This window comes from Salmo salar, chromosome ssa03 (genome assembly GCF_905237065.1).
Source record: "Salmo salar chromosome ssa03, Ssal_v3.1, whole genome shotgun sequence".
Classification (NCBI taxonomy): Eukaryota; Metazoa; Chordata; class Actinopteri; order Salmoniformes; family Salmonidae; genus Salmo; species Salmo salar.
The window spans coordinates 71,838,251-71,849,049 of NC_059444.1; the positions used below are offsets into that span (position 1 = coordinate 71,838,251).

Consider the following 10,799-nt stretch of genomic DNA (forward strand, 5'->3'; position numbering starts at 1 on the left):
ATATCTGAGTCAATACTTTGTAGAAACACCTTTGGCAGCGATTACAGCTGTGTCTTTCTGGGTAAGTCCCTATGAGCTTTCCACACCTGGATTGTGCAACATTTGCCCATTATTCTTTTCCAAATTATTCAGCTCTGTCAAATTGGTTGTTGATCATTGCTAGGCAACCATTTTCAGGTTTTGCCATAGATTTTCAAGTAGATTTAAGTAAAAACTGTAACTGTGTTTTAGGTCATTGTCCTGCTGAAAAGTGAATTCATCTCCCAGTGTCTGGTGGAAAGCAGACTGAACCTGGTTTTCCTCTAGGATTTTGCCTGTACATAGCTCCATTCCATTTATTTTTTATCCTGAGAAACTCCCCAGTCCTTAACGATTACAAGCATACCCATAACATGATGCAGCCATCACTATGCTTGAAAATATGGAGAGTGGTACTCAGTAATGTGTTGTATTGAATTTTCCCCAAACGTAACACTTTGTATTCACGACAAAAAGTGAATTGCTTTGCCACATGGTTTTTGCAGTGTTACTTTAGTGCCTTGTTACAAACAGGATGCATGTATTCTGTACAGACTTCCTTCTTTTCACTCTGTCAATTAATCTTGCTGTCAGAGTTATGTGTGGTGAGTCTGTTTCATTATCTCCAGGGCCCTGTCCAGAAACAACTCCTAACTCATCAGGACCATTTCCCTTATCTCCAAAAGTGTCCAAAAGTTTCAAGTCTTCCTCAGGCACAATAAAGAAGCTGTGTTCCCATACAGTATCGCTTGGGGCAGGGTCACAGCCAGACTGTTGATTCCTGCCAAGGTAGTGTTATCTAGCTGTGCAAACATGCAGGCAGTCCCACTGTGAACTTTGGATCCCTGGTACAGTAAAAGGGGCTGTAAAGAATGATTAGCAGAGGGTGGCTATAGACCGTAAGCCATTCAGACAACAAAGTGTCCCGGGAGGGGAGAGGAGTGGGGAAGATATTCTTCCTTTAACAAAATACCTACTGTGTACTTTAAGATCTGATGAAAGTGGACAAGCATGAAGTAGCATTTCAGAAGGCACTGGTTGTGTTATCATACAATAGTGATAAACAGTGGTTTCAACATGGATTCAGAGGAGGTCATGGTGGAAATGGAAGAAACTGGAAAGTCCTCAGATTCTCAACCAGGTCCGTTTTTGATCTATCCTGGCGTATGGGAAACAGGAAGTGAAAATTCAATACAATTGAATTCTGTTCTACTGTACATTCATTTAGCTTGATGTGATACTTGTTATAGGCTTGTTACAGGTTACAGGTCCCTCTTTCTGTGGTCTCAGGGTTGCGAATAATCCTGATCGGTGAGAGAGAGGCAGGGAAGAGTGCTGTAGGCAACGCCATCCTGGGCAGTAAGGTGTTTGACGCGGTGGGGGTGAGAACAAGAGAGGCGGTAAAGTGGCAAAGAGAGGTGGCCGAGAGGCAGGTGACGGTGGTGGACACGCCTGGTTGGGAGTGGTTCCCCTCCAGGGGCTCCTCTCTGGGGGTCCGGAGGGAGATCGTCCGGGGCGTGTCACTGTGCCAGCCTGGCCCCCACGCCGTGCTCCTGGTGGTGCCCCTCTCCTTCTCCTTTACCAAACGGGAGCGGCAGGCGGCCGAGGAGCATGTGGAGCTGTTGGGGGAGCGGGCTTGGGGGCATACCGTGGTGCTGTTCACGGTGAAGGGTGGGCGGCTGAAGGATGCCACTTTAGAGGAGGAGGTGGAGGAGAGCGAGGAGCTCCAGGGCCTGGTGGAGCGATGTGGGGGCCGCTATCATGCCCTGTATGGTAGGTCCAGGAAGGGCCACGATGCCGTGGCAGAGCTACTGGAGAAGCTGGACAACATGGTGGCCAAGAACAGAGGAAAGTTGCTCTCCAGCGAGGAGGTACTGGAGGAGGCCAGGGAGAAGGAGGAGGAGGAGGAGAGGAGGCACCAGGAGGAGGACAGGGAGAGAGAGGAGGATCTGAGGAGGGTCAAGGAGGCTTTGAGAGAGCTGGAGATGGAGGAGGTGACAGAGGAGGTGCAAGGGGAGGGAGGGGAGGCCACAGAGGTGTCCACGAGACAGCAGAGGGGGAGGAGGAGATACACAGATGAGAAATCAGACAGTGAGTAAAACACTATACTATACCTACAGTATACTGAGAAAGTTGTTTTATGTGATGCCTAAATATGCCCATCAGTTGTCAAATGAGACAAAAAAATATTCTGTATGTCTGCCAGTATTTTCTCAATGTGTGAAAATTATAAAGAAAGGAAAGTGAAAATACATTGTACTTACACATTTTTGTGGTTCAACAGCAGTTGTGGAAAGCATCTCAGCAGATCCTACACACCTCACCTGGTCTGACCTCAGGGCCATTAGAGATCAGAGATGTAAGACACAATAAAAGAGGGGAGAAGACACAGAAAGATGAAGAACCTGCTGACTTCCTGATGGTCTATAACATTATACTGACTTCAGTCCAAAAGACATTCATATCTTCCGCTATTGATTTTGGATATGGACTGCCAATATACACCGAGTATACAAAATAATGACTATCTTTCCATGACAGACTGACCAGGTGAATCCAGGTGAAAGCTATGATCCCTTATTGATGTCACTTGTTAAATCCACTTCAGTCAGTGTATATGAAGGGGAGGGGGTTAAAGAAGGATTTTTAAGCCTTGGATTGTGTATGTGTGCCATTCAGATGGTGAATGGGCAAGACAAAATATTGAAGTGCCTTTGAATGAGGTATGGTAGTAGGTGCCAGGCCCACTGGTTTATGACAAGAACTGAAATTCTGCTGTGTTTTTCGTGCTCAGCAGTTTCCTGTGTGTATCAAGAATGGTCCACCACCCAAAGGGGTAGGGGGGGGGGTCCTAATGTTTGGTGTACGCAGTGTAATTGTCCATGGACAAATATCATCCGTTTTGAGAGTCTTAAGGTATCTCTGAACTGGAATGAAATGTGTCATCGCATGTTCGTTAACTGTTTGATATAACTCATCTTCATGCATACAACACTGTGTGAAGGATTTCCCATCAATCTGCATGTTCAAATCAAAACAAATTTTATTGGTCACATACACATCTTTAGCAGATGTTATTGCGGGTGTAGCGAAATGCTTGTGCTTCTAGTTCCGACAGTGCAGCAATATCTAACAAATAATATCTAACAATTTCACAACAAATACCTAATACACATACATCTAAGTAACAAGGAATGGAATTAAGAATATATAAATATATGGACGAGCAATGTCAGAGCGGTATAGACTAAGATACAGTAGATAGTATAGAATACAGTATATACATATGAGATGAGTAATGCAAGATATGTAAACATTTTTAAAAGTGACTAGTGTTCCATTTATTAAAGTGGCCAATGATTTAAAGTCTGTATGTAGGCAGCAGCCTCTCTGTGCTAGGGATGGCTATTTAACAGTCTGATAGAAGCTGTTTTTCAGTTTCTCTGTTTGAGCTTTGATGCACCTGTACTGACCTCGCCTTCTGGATGATAGTGGGGTGAACAGGCAGTGGCTTGGGGGGCTGTTGTATTTGATGATCTTTTTGGCCTTCCTGTGACATCGGGTGGTGTAGGTGTCCTGGAGGGCAGGTAGTTTGCCACGGGTGATTCGCTGGGCAGACCGCACCACCCTCTGGAGAGCCCTGCGGTTGTGGGTGGTGCAGTTGCCGTACCAGGCGGTGATGCAGCCCGACAGGATGCTCTCAATTGTGCATCTGTAAAAGTTTGTGAGAGTTTTAGGTGACAAGCCAAATTTCTTCAGCCTCCTGAGGTTGAAGAGGTGCTGTTGCGCCTTCTTCACCACACTGTCTGTGTTGGTGGACCATTGCAGTTTGTCAGTGATATGTACACCGAGGAACTTTCCACATTCTCCACTTCTGTCCCGTCAATGTGGATTGGGGGTGCTCCCTCTGCTGTTTCCTGAAGTCCATGATCATCCCTTTCGTTTTGTTGACATTGAGTGAGAGGTTATTTTCCTGACAACACACTCCCAGAGCCCTCACCTCCTCCCTGTAGGCTGTCTCGTCGCTGTTAGTAATCAAGCCTACTGCTGTTGTGTCGTCTGCAAACTTGATGATTGAGTTGAAGGCGTGCATGGCCACGCAGTCATGGGTGAACAGGGAGACACAGATTTCTCATGCTTGCTGAGTGCTATAGGCAAGTTGTTCAATTCACAGTAATCGGCTCTTGTCCACACGCTGTCGCTAGTGGAGAAAATCAGGCTGTCACGCTCTGACCTAGGAGAGCTGTGTTTTCTCTGTTTAGCTAGGCCAGGGTGTGATAGGTGGGTGGGCATTCTATGTTTTGGCAGGGTATGGTTTCCAATCAGAGGCAGGTGTCTATCGTTGTCTCTGATTGGAGGCCATACTTAGGCAGCCTGTTTTTCCTTGTTTTTTGTGGGTAGTTGCTTTCTGTTTTGTTGTAAGTACCTGACGGAACTGTCGGCTGTCATTTTCGTTATATTTGTAAAGTGTTCATTTTTGTAACGCCCTGGCCATAGAGAGGGTTTTTTGTTCTTTATTTTGGTTAGGCCAGGGTGTTACATTGGGTGGGCGTTCTGTTCCTTTTTCTATGTTTTTGTATTTCTTTGTTTTGGGCCGTGTGTGGCTCCCAATCAGGCACAGCTGAAGCTCGTTGTTGCTGATTGGGAGTCACACATAAGGAGCATGTTTTTCCTTTGGGTTTTGTGGGTAATTGTTTCTGTTAGTGTTTGCACCTGACAGGACTGTTTTGCTGTCGTGTTTTTGTTCATTTTTGTAGTGTTCTCTTTTGTCCATTAAATAATCAATGATGAACACTAACTCCGCTGCACCTTGGTCTCTCTCTCACGACAGCCCTTACAGAATTACCCACCAAACAAGGACCAAGCAGCGGAGGAGGGAGCAGCGCCAGGAGGAGCAAGGATCCTGGACCAGGGAGAGAAAGGACTGGACATGGGAGGACATCCTGGACGGCAAGGGATCCTACACTTGGGAAGAGATCCTGGTCGGAAGGGATCGCCTCCCATGGGAACAGGTAGAGGCACTCAGAAGAGCGGAGGCAGCAGGAAAGAAGGACCAACGGCAACGGTATGAGGGAACACGGCTGGGAAGGAAGCCCGAGAGGCAGCCCCAATTTTTTTTATGGGGGGGGGCACACGGGGAGTGTGGCAGAGTCAGGTTGGAGACCTGAGCCAGCTCCCCGTGCTTACAGGAGGCAACGTAGTACTGGTCAGGCACCGTGTTATGCAGTAAAGCGCACGGTGTCCCCAGTACGCGTGGAGAGTCCGGTGCGTTACATCCCAGCTCCTAACATCTGCCGGGGGAGATTGGGCATCGAGCCAGGATGGGTTGTGCAGGCCGTGCACTCTAGACCTCCTGTGCGTCTTCAGGACCCGGTCTATCCTGTGCCTGCGCCCAGAACCAGGCCTCCTGCATGTCTCCCCATTCTGGTCAATCCTGTGCCTGCGCCCAGAACCAGGCCTCCTGCATGTCTCCCCATCCTGGTCAATCCTGTGCCTGCGCCCAGAACCAGGCCTCCTGCATGTCTCCCCATCCTGGTCAGTCCTGTGCCTCCTCCTAGGACCAGGCCACCAGTGGGTCTCCCCATCCTGGTCCGTCCTGTGCCACCTCCCAGGACTAGGCCTCCAGTGGGTCTCGCCAGTCCGGAGCCGCCAGAGTGGCCCGCCTGCCCGGAGCCGCCAGAGTGGCCCGCCTGCCCGGAGCCGCCAGAGTGGCCCGCCTGCCCGGATCAGCCAGAGTGGCCCGCCTGCCCGGATCAGCCAGAGTGGCCCGCCTGCCCGGATCAGCCAGAGTGGCCCGCCTGCCCGGATCAGCCAGAGTGGCCCGCCTGCCCGGATCAGCCAGAGTGGCCCGCCTGCCCGGATCAGCCAGAGTGGCCCGCCTGCCAGCCGGGCGCAGCCATCGTCGTCCACCAGCCGGGCTCAACAAGGGTCGCCCGCCAGCCGGGCGAAGTCAGGGTCGCCCACCAGACCTTCGGTGCGGCCAGGTGCGCCACCTAAGAGGGCGACGCCAAGGGTGGGGCAGAGGCCACGTCCCGCACCTGAGCCGCCGCCGTAAGAAGGCCCACCCAGACCCTCCCCTTCAGTGTCAGGTTTTGCGGCCGGAGTCCGCACCTTGGGGGGGGGTACTGTAACGCCCTGGCCATAGAGAGGGTTTTTTGTTCTTTATTTTGGTTAGGCCAGGGTGTTACATTGGGTGGGCGTTCTGTTCCTTTTTCTATGTTTTTGTATTTCTTTGTTTTGGGCCGTGTGTGGCTCCCAATCAGGCACAGCTGAAGCTCGTTGTTGCTGATTGGGAGTCCCACATAAGGAGCATGTTTTTCCTTTGGGTTTTGTGGGTAATTGTTTCTGTTAGTGTTTGCACCTGACAAGACTGTTTTGCTGTCGTGTTTTTGTTCATTTTTGTAGTGTTCTCTTTTGTCCATTAAATAATCAATGATGAACACTAACTCCGCTGCACCTTGGTCTCTCTCTCACGACAGCCCTTACAATTTTTGGCAATTAAATACAAGATGAACATATTCCACGCTGCACCTTGGTCTACTCATTCTGACGCCTGTGACACAGGCAGGGGAGGCAGTAGAGTTGGCTGCTAGCAGCGCAGCCACAGAGCGTCTTTCATTGATACCACTCAGATTGAAAGGATCTTGTTGTTTTCTGTCCCTTCCTTTTATGTAGGTCCCTAAGCTCAGCTGTTGGTCAACTATACTTTATCGCTAGAAAATACAACTTTGAAAACTGTTTCATATGCAATATGTTAGCCATCCTGATCAGCTTACTTTAACTAGAAGTAAAACAAACTTCACCACCTGGCAGATGACGTGGGACGTCCATAGGCAGGAGCGAGCTCAGCCTATCCTCCTGCCTATCCTCCTGCCTATCCCAATACTTTTCACCCCAATATGTATTCACATTTATTATTTGAGTGCAATTAAAATGTTATCATGCATAAAAAATCATGAAGAGGACAAAATTATTATTGATTAAACAATTATTGATTAAAAAATTATTTATCATTACAGGTATTTTTTCATTCATTTTCACAGGCACTGCCAACCCTGCCTAACCTGACCACACGTCATGGATGTTCCCTATAGGGGGCTTACTGGAGCTGTCATTTGTTATTGAGACTTGTAAAAGTGTGCTTTAAACATAGTAGGCTGCATTTGTTGATTGCTATGCATAGCCTACAAATAAGAATATTTGAAAACAAAGGTCTAGTTGTGGCAGTAGCATAGCCAGAAATTCGTTGGTGAGCCTCCAGAAATTTGTGTGGGCCCAAAAAATAAAATAAAAATAAAAAAGACAACAGACTAACAACAAGACTAACTTCATGCAATTCAACACATTTAGCCATTGGGGCAAAGAGAAAAATGTGCTGTTTTGAAGCACATTTCCTGCAATTCACACATTTTGCCATGGGGCAGAGAGGAAAATGTGCAGTGTTGTAGCTAATCTCATGCTATTCTACACATTCTAATTAAAGCTAAATTATACATGTGTTGACTGTGATAAAGTCACTGGATTATGAGCTGTCTTGTTTGATAAATGAACAAAAGAAGTAGGCAGTGGCATGGTGCATATAGCCATAGAAGCACAGTGACATTTGCCTCAATGCCGTCATATTTGTGGTTTAATGCGTCTTATTGGGGGTGTGGCTTTCATCCACCCATCCCATGACAGTGAATGTCATTCCAGTTAATCTGAATGTCATTCCAGTGCACTGCTCACTATGAATTGTATCTGATGGTGATTCCATATTTAGGTAAAAAGACAAATAATGTCCCATTTGGAACACTGACAAGTAGAGAGCATCATTTTATATTTATTTTTTGCTCAACCCACACTTTTTTGAAATACGTTAATCAAATACAACCACCGACTGTTTCCATATTGAGATTCAATTTGTACATGAATATTTGCGCTGAGTTGCCATCTTAGAGCAACAATGAGCAAACAGTCAGTGGTTGTATTTGATTCATGTTTTTCAAAAAAGTGTGGATTTCAGCAATCAAAGAAAGGCACGAAACTACAGAGGACAAACAGGTACAAGGTTGACATTTCATAATTGTAAAAACTTTTTTTATATTGTCGTTTTGCAAATCGATGTAGTCATTGCTAGGTTCCACAAAGCCTGGTCTTCACTCCTCTCAGTTGATGAAATTCATCAGAAACTTCCTTCACCGTGGAGTTTAGTCTGCTAAGGAACACTCAACTCCATTATCTTAATCTTATATCGAGGCATAGTTGAGTTTTGATAACTGGTCACTCGATTTGCTAGCAACAACATTGAGTCACGCTTACCTGTACCTATGTTTGTCCTGTACAACTTTTCCTCAATTGTGTTGCTCAACTGGAGACATATTGTAACGGTTGTCGTCGGGAATAGAGGACCAAAACGCAGCAGGAATGTGGATGCTCATCTTGTATTTATTTTTAAATAAAGAGAACACCAAAATAACAAAACGAAGAACGCACGAACAACAAAACAGTCTTGTCACACTCACACAGGCAAAACGCGAAACAATCTCCCACAACACCAAACCAAACAATTACCCATATATAGGACTCTCAATCAGAGGCAACGAGAAAGCACCTGCCTCCAATTGAGAGTCCAACCCCTCATCAACCTAAACATAGAAATACAACAAACCAGAAAGAACATAGAAATACAAAACATAGAACATAGACCAAAACCCAGAAATAGTAAATCAAACACAAATCACATAAATCACCACCCCGAACCACATAAACAAAATACCCTCTGCCACGTCCTGACCAAACTACAATAACATAACCCTTATACTGGTCAGGACGTGACAGTACCCCCCCCCCTAAAGGTGCAGACCCCGGATGCACCTCAATTTTTAAATTTTTTTTTTTTAAACAACAACAACAAAAAATCCCCCTAAACTAAAGGGAGGGAAGGGAGGGTGGCTGCCGTCACCGACGGCACTTGTACTACACCCCCCCCTTCCCCAACCCACCTATACAGGAGGTGGTTCTGGCTCCGGCCTACTGTCCTCCAGAATGCAGACAGACTTGCTCAGTTTCGGGCCGTAGGCAGACTCCCATTGTTCCGGATCGTAGGCAGACCTCTTCCGTTCCACACTGTAGGCAGACTCATTTGATACACAGTTAATCATATTTAGTTCCGGATCGTCAGACTTACTCAGTTCCGGGTCGCAGGCAGACTCACCCGGTCCCGGGTCGCAGGCAGGCCCCCTCGGTCCCGGGTCGCAGGCAGGCCCCCTCGGTCCCGGGTCGCAGGCAGGCCCCCTCGGTTCCGGGTCGCAGGCAGTCTCCCTCGGTTCCGGACTAGACACTGTTGCCGGATACTCTGGACTGCACACTGGTGCCGGATACTCTGGACTGCACACTGTTGCCGGATACTCTGGACTGCACACTGTTGCCGGATACTCTGGACTGCACACTGTTGCAGGATACTCTGGACTGCACACTGTTGCCGAACTCTCGAGGCTGGGCTGACGCACTGGAAGCCTGATGCGTGGTACTGGTACTGGATGTGCAAGTCTGGGGACACGCACCTCAGGGCTAGTGCGGGGAGCGGGAACAGGCCGAGTCGGACTGGGTTGATGCACTGGAAGCCTGATGCATGGTGCTGGTACTGGAGGTATCAGCCTGGGAACACGCACCTCAGGGCTAGTGCGGGGAGCGGGAACAGGACGAGTCGGACTGGGCTGACGCACTGGACCGTAGAGGTCTACTGGTGGTCTCGAGCGCAGAACTGGCATCGCTCTTACTGGCTGGATGCCCACTTCCCCCTGGCAAATGCGGGGTGCTGGTACTGCGCGTACTGGCCTAAAAATACTTGGCCTCGCCACAGTACCCATTACCCCGAAGCACGGGACCTGTCCAGTCGCTTGTTGCCCAAAAAAGGTACGGGGATTTGGCCTGGGGCTCACTCCGCGCCCAGCCAAACTACCCGTGTGCCCCCCCCCCCAAAAAAAAATCTTGGGGCTGCCTCTCGGGTTCCCTTAAATCCTCCACAGCCCTGGAAATGCCTCTCCTCAACTCTGCCCATGTCTCCTTTTATTAATTTACTTATTGTGACTCAATCTTGATGCTAGCAAATCGCGCGACCAGTTATCAAAACTCCACTCCACCCTGATATAAGAGAACAGTTGAGCATTCTTCAGCTAAATTAGGTTAGGGTTATGGTTCAGGTTGGGCTAGGTTAGATTTAGGTAGTGATGTCCCAGGGATGCCCGATAGCACTAACTGTCTGGAGCTGCTGAGTCGGAGGAGCGTGTGTAGGACTGTGTAGGACTCAATGCGGCCAGCAGGTCAAACAAAGAACTAAAATTAACGAATCACGTAGAAAAACTAATCCTGACTTTTGAGTCATTAAAGAGTCGTTCAAAAAGAATGAGTCGTTCAAATAATAACAAATCGTTTGCGAACTACAAGTCAGACTCCGAAAATGACAAAGAGACACCAAAGATACTGTGAGAAACGGCTAATAAGTATTCATGCATTTTTACAGTAGGCCTATTTTGTTTAAGCTAACCATCTTTACCAGTCATATCCTTTGCCTTTATTTATCCGTAATTTTATTTTCATCAGTTACTAAACTGTGTCAAAGAGGGACAACATGAATTCCAAAATGATCAACAATAAGCTGTGCATGACTCACTTGGAACTCATAGGCCTAAATCAAATGTATTTATATAGCCCTTCGTACATCAGCTGATATCTCAAAGTGCTGTACAGAAACCCAGCCTAAAACCCCAAACAGCAAGCAATGCATGTGAAAGCAGCAC

The 10,799-nt window shown here is 47.6% G+C and overlaps 1 protein-coding gene across 5 annotated transcripts; it reads left to right on the forward strand.

The window, feature by feature from the left end:
• Positions 1-869: 869 nt before the first annotated feature.
• LOC106601572 (GTPase IMAP family member 4-like) lies at positions 870-5,513 on the forward strand. Of its 5 annotated transcripts, none has more exons than XR_006769221.1 (4): positions 870-1,159; positions 1,309-2,109; positions 2,306-2,578; positions 4,850-5,513. XR_006769221.1 is itself a non-coding variant. In XM_045715264.1 (3 exons), exons 1-3 carry the CDS (start codon positions 1,096-1,098, stop codon positions 2,389-2,391), a joined length of 954 nt encoding a protein of 317 aa, XP_045571220.1. In that variant the 5' UTR covers positions 870-1,095; the 3' UTR covers positions 2,392-3,291. The 5 variants fall into 5 exon arrangements, 1 of the variants encoding a protein (XP_045571220.1); XR_006769222.1 differs by having other exon boundaries at positions 2,306-2,568; XR_001328029.2 differs by having other exon boundaries at positions 2,303-2,568; positions 4,850-5,512.
• Positions 5,514-10,799: the final 5,286 nt, after the last annotated feature.

What these genes read in the sequence shown, in the direction of transcription:
- LOC106601572 (XM_045715264.1), top strand. Translation starts at nt 1,096, where the DNA reads ATGGATTCAGAGGAGGTCATGGTGGAAATGGAAGAAACTGGAAAGTCC. An exon ending in GTCCTCAGATTCTCAACCAG is followed by an intron (nt 1,160 to 1,308) that starts GTCCGTTTTTGA and finishes CTGTGGTCTCAG; the next exon opens with GGTTGCGAATAATCCTGATC. An exon ending in CACAGATGAGAAATCAGACA is followed by an intron (nt 2,110 to 2,302) that starts GTGAGTAAAACA and finishes GTGGTTCAACAG; the next exon opens with CAGTTGTGGAAAGCATCTCA.